The 5,461-nt window shown below is 50.8% G+C and overlaps 1 protein-coding gene across 1 annotated transcript; it reads left to right on the forward strand.

Annotated features, from left to right (window-relative positions):
- The first annotated feature begins 2,288 nt into the window (after positions 1–2,288).
- LOC123166564 (cysteine protease 1-like) lies at positions 2,289–3,525 on the forward strand. Its single transcript, XM_044584371.1, has 2 exons — positions 2,289–3,154; positions 3,290–3,525. Exons 1-2 carry the CDS (start codon positions 2,469–2,471, stop codon positions 3,378–3,380), a joined length of 777 nt encoding a protein of 258 aa, XP_044440306.1. The 5' UTR covers positions 2,289–2,468; the 3' UTR covers positions 3,381–3,525.
- The last annotated feature ends 1,936 nt before the right edge of the window (positions 3,526–5,461 follow it).

Here is a 5,461-nt window from a genome sequence, read left to right on the forward strand (position 1 = left end):
TAAAATGATAGACCCAAGAATCAAAATCTACATTCTTCTCAATCTTAGGGGCCGGGCCGGCATGATTCAAATGAGTGGAAGGGAGCGGTCCACCATAGACAGGTGGAGGTTCCACATGGGCAAAGATGCCGGTCCCATTTTTATCACTAGAAAAAGGAGCTTTCTCGCTAGAAGCTTCCCCCTTGTCGGAGGTAGCATCCGTCACCTTGTTAGCGGGATCACCCACTTTCAACGGTGCGGTGGTAAGTTTAAGCCCTTCTAAGAATTTATTCAACATGCTTTCGACCTTGGTCGTCATGGAGGTTTTCAATGTGTCCAACGCCACATTGAATTCCTCACGAGAGACTGCGGTTCCCCCATCTCCCGTAGACGAGACTGGATTCTCACCGGAGTACTCCTCCACACCGTCTACGACGTCAACCATACTCTTTGGACGGTAAAGTCCTTAATAAAGAGACGAGGCTCTGATACCAATTGAAAGGATCGATATAGTTGACTAGAGGGGGGTGAATAGGCAACTAACAATTTTTAGCTTTTCTTTACCAAATTAAACTTTGCATCAAAATAGGTTGTCTAGATATGCAACTAAGTGGGCAACCTATATGATGCAATGACAACAAGCTCGCAAGCAAATAAGAGATATAACACGAGTAAGCTTGCGAAAGTAAAGGAACGAGATAACCAAGAGTGGAGCCGGTGAAGACGAGGATGTGTTACCGAAGTTCCTTCCTTTTGAGGGGAAGTACGTCTCCGTTGGAGCGGTGTGGAGGCATAATGCTCCCCAAGAAGCCACTAGGGCCACCGTATTCTCCTCACGCCCTCACACAATGCGAGATGCCGTGATTCCACTATTGGTGCCCTTGAAGGCGGCGACCGGACCTTTACAAACAAGGTTGGGCAATCTCCACAACTTAATTAGAGGCTCCCAACGACACCACAAAGCTTCACCATAATGGACTATGGCTCCGCGGTGACCTCAACCGTCTAGGGTGCTCAAACACCCAAGAGTAACAAGATCCGCTAGGGATAGGTGGGGGGAATCAAATTTCTCTTGGTGGAAGTGTAGATCGTGGCCTTCTCAACCAATCCCGAGCAAATCAACAAGTTTGATTGGCTAGGGAGAGAGATCGGGCGAAAATGGAGCTTGGAGCAACAATGGAGCTTTTGGAGGAAGAGATAGATCAACTTTGGGGAAGAAGACCCCCTTATATAGTGGGGGGAACAAACCAACCGTTACCCCCACTTCTGCCCCGTAGAGAGCGGTACTACCGCTGGGCCAGCGGTACTACCGCTTGCCACTATACGCGGTACTACCGCTCCCCCTCGCTGTACTGCCGCTTGGCCCAGAGCGGTACTACCGCGGTGGGAGGGCGGTACTACCGCATACGAGCGGTACTACGGCCCCCACTGCCGCGGCCATACCGTAAAACCCGACACGAAAAAAGAAGCCCTCGAATCGAGGCGGTACTAGCACGAGACCACCGCGGTACTACGGCTGGGGCTACCAGGGCTCGAGGGTACTACCTCCCAGCGTACCCTTGTAGCCCAGCGTACTACCGCTCCGTCCCGCGGTACTACCGCTGGGACCAGAGAGAGCACACAGTTGGGGGCTAACAGCGGTACTACCGCTCCGGCCCGCGGTACTACCGCTGGGACCACAGAGAGCATACTGAGAAGAGAAACGAGCCCATCATCGAAACGGAAAGGCTCGGAGGGAGGGGCAAAGGAAGTGTACGTGATGATTCCGCCCTAGCCTTTCCAAAATGGACCCCCTCTTGATAGAACGGCGATCCCTATGAAACTAGTCCACCAAACTAATTCGAAAGGACTACCGTCTTCGCTTCAAGCTCCGAGGGGAGGGAATCGTCTCGTGCCAAAAGGATGAATCTCTGAAAACACTCAATGCACACGATTAGTCCGCAAAAGCATTGTCATCAATCACCAAAACATCTTAGGAAAAAATATGCCCTTACAGCATTAATCTTGATGCATGTAGATAGTTAGTTAGTAGATCAACTAGTTGTGTTGTCACCGGCGTGCGTGTGCGTGCATCGCGTCAGTAGTTAGCTGATTAGTCGGCCGTGAGTTAGTGGCCGGTTGGGGTGGCCGGGTCGTGCGTGCATGCATTAGATGGATATGCTAGCTACGTGTGTGTGCCGGCCAAGTAAACGGGCTGCATGTGTGCGGTTGGTTAGTGCGTGCGTGGCCGAGTGTGGCGGCCGGCCCTGTGTGAGCCAGAGTATAAATCCCCCGTCTCTGTATTGGTTGCGTGAGTCGGTGTTGTAGCCATGTAGTCACCGTAAAGAAGAAAATGATTGGGGCGTTCGTGCGCCCGCTACGGCGTTCGTGCGCCGGCCCGAAATTTTTTGTATCTTGTGTCTTCTTCTACCTCTAGCCGAGAGTGAGAGAGGACTGCGGTTCCAACAGAGTGCGCGAGGAACGGGCAGAACAGCGGGTGCAACGGCGGGATGATGGAGGACGCGTTCGACTTCATCGCCCGGAACGGCGGCATCGACACGGAGGAGGACTACCCCTACACCGCCAAGGACGGCAGGTGCGACCACGCCAAGAGGAGCCGCACGGTGGTGTCCATCGACGGCTTCGAGTCGGTGCCGGAGAACGACGAGCTGTCGCTGAAGAAGGCGGTGGCGCACCAGCCCGTGAGCGTGGGCATCGAGGCCGGCGGCCCCGAGTTCCAGCTGTACGAGTCGGGGGTGTTCACCGGCAGGTGCGGCACGGAGCTGGACCACGGCGTGGTGGCGGTGGGGTACGGCACCGACAATGGCAGGGACTACTGGAGCGTGCGCAACTCATGGGGCCCGGACTGGGGCGAGGACGGCTACATCCGGATGGAGCGCAACGTCACCGCGAGCACCGGCAAGTGCGGCATCGCCATGATGGCGTCCTACCCCGTCAAGAACGGGCCCAACCCGTCACCCAAGCCACCAAACCCGCCGAAGCCGAAGCCGGTGGCCTGCGACCGCCACAGCAAGTGCCCGGCGGGGAGCACCTGCTGCTGCACCCACGGCGTCAGGAAGACGTGCTTCGTCTGGGGGTGCTGCCCTGCCAAGGGCGCCACCTGCTGCAAGGACGGCGCCACCTGCTGCCCGTCGGACTACCCCGTCTGCAACGCCAGAATCGCACTTGCTCCAAGGTACCATCAACCACTATCCAATCTATTATCTATTGTGCTCTCGATCGGTTGGTTTCTGGGACTAATTTGCATTGCACGAATTCGTTGATTTTGTGCTGATATTTTTGCATGGATGTTTCTGGTTTTGTTTGACAGAGCAAGAACAGCCCGTACACCGTGGAGGCGCTCATCCGTACTCCGGCCAAGCGAAGCAGGACAACGACACTTACACAACTGGTTGATTTAGTGTTCTCCGAATTGGACATCTAGGCTCTGAGTCTTTTCTAGTATTATTTTTTAGCACATAGCTACAATAGTATTAGGACTATTTGAAATTTGTATCCGCAGGAATATGTACATACGAGATACGAGAATTTCCACCTTGTTGAAGATCAGACATTCTTTGTATCTATTGTTTTCCTTTTCCTTTGCATCTCTCTGTTTCCAGCTCTATCTGTTTATGTTCTTCAAATTAGTTATGATTTACATTAATGGTTTCAAGTTTGTCATGATTTAAATTGGGTGCTTTTTTTAGAAAAAAAAATGAATTTATTACAAAAGTTCATCAAAAGTAGAAAGCAAGCATAATAAGAATTACATCGAGATCTTTGGACAACCGAACAACCACTATTGCCGTCAGAACAAGTTGTCAATGCGTTGTTGTCGCCGCCCCCCTACCGAACTTTGTCAGTGACAGCCAGGGAGACTTTGTGCACGTGGCCCTAAGTACCAGTGTCCTGTAGCCGCAGTCGTTGTTGTTGAACCACTGAATTGATATGAAGTACCAGACATCAAATCTTGCCATCGCCCACGTGTGACGAGAACCCTAACCTCGCCAATCTTGCCATCGCCCACGCGCGAAGAGAACCCTAACTTCGCCTCCCCAAGGAGACGACATGAATCTATCTCAGAGCTCTGTCCAAACGGATGAACTCGAGGAGGCCCGGAAGACTAACTCGAAGATGAAGCGTTGGCATCCACCCAAGCGCCAAACTTGCAAGGACTAAAACCCCTAACCTAAACTACTAGCTGGATCCAAGGCACCGGGATTCTCCTACCGGCCATCGGAACGATAGGTGAATCCATGTGCTCGCTAACGGAGCCTTGAAGGGTCGAGTGTGCACTAACTGCTAAATTGGGTACTTATTCATAATATGTACTATCATCACTCATGGTGGGAAAGACGGTGTAGACTAACTCCATTGAGCGACACCAAGCAGTACAAATTTTAAAACAATTAGGCAATTTCTCCCGACCCAACCCTTTCCCAAAACTTGATTCCAAGTTTAGTGTGCTCGTCCCGATGGTGATAGCACTGTGGCAAGATGGCGGCATTCAATCGCCTGACTCCATTGTCGTCTCGTCAGACTGGTTGAATTTCTCTAGATTGCTTCGGTGCCAAGACGAAGCGAGAGGACCAGCGACACCGACAACCAGCATCGTACTTGCCCGACATCGAGAAGCGTGGCCACAATCAGTGGTAGAGGAGCGTAATTGGGCCGGCGTCGAGGAATGGCCCCGACCGACTGGGGTGAGCAGGGAAATTTGCGCCTCGAGTTCTGGTGGAGATGTCGATATGCTCTATTAAGTTGGCCTACAGAAAGGAAGCATACCACCAAGTAGTATAGGATTGTTTTCCCGTGTACTCACCTATTGGGCGAATCCTCTTTCCTAGATTCTTTTCCAAAAATAATCAGATAGGTCTTTCCTTAGTTTTTTAAAAGAAAAGGTCATCATGACTAGTTTTATTCATTCATCCAAATGTCTACATCATCTACTAGTTTGCCGATCAGGAAACTAGAGAGATCACCATCCCAAGTGCTAGATAATTTGATACAAAAACTAAATCGAGCTAGCTCCTGAGCTACACTATTAGCCTCTATTACAATGTTTAAACTTGATCTTTCTTATTCATATAGCTAAATCCACAATCTCGTATAAACATCATTGTTGTGTCCCATCACTGATTATTACCAGCGCAAACATTTATAATTTCTAAGGAGTCCGCTTCCCATCTCTAACCGCTGGAGGCTCAAATATTTTGCAAATGCCAATCCACCCTTCAAGGCTATGACTTCTATTGTGACTGCGTCAGTTGCATTGACATAGAAAGTACAACTAGGATCAATTCCCTCTAAAATCTCTTAGAACAATAGCAGGAGCACCCGCGCCTTCTTCCACATGAAATGAAGCATCAACATTTATGGCTGCACTTCTTCCTCGAGTTTGCCTTCTGAGCTTCAATCCCCCCCGAGTTCGTCCATTTGGATGTAGTGTATGGAGCTCCGGTGTAGATTCCTGTGGTCTCCTTGGAGCAGTCAGGTTAGG

This window comes from Triticum aestivum, chromosome 7D (genome assembly GCF_018294505.1).
Source record: "Triticum aestivum cultivar Chinese Spring chromosome 7D, IWGSC CS RefSeq v2.1, whole genome shotgun sequence".
Lineage (NCBI taxonomy): Eukaryota > Viridiplantae > Streptophyta > Magnoliopsida > Poales > Poaceae > Triticum > Triticum aestivum.

What these genes read in the sequence shown, in the direction of transcription:
- LOC123166564 (XM_044584371.1), top strand. Translation starts at nt 2,469, where the DNA reads ATGATGGAGGACGCGTTCGACTTCATCGCCCGGAACGGCGGCATCGAC. An exon ending in AGAATCGCACTTGCTCCAAG is followed by an intron (nt 3,155 to 3,289) that starts GTACCATCAACC and finishes TTTGTTTGACAG; the next exon opens with AGCAAGAACAGCCCGTACAC.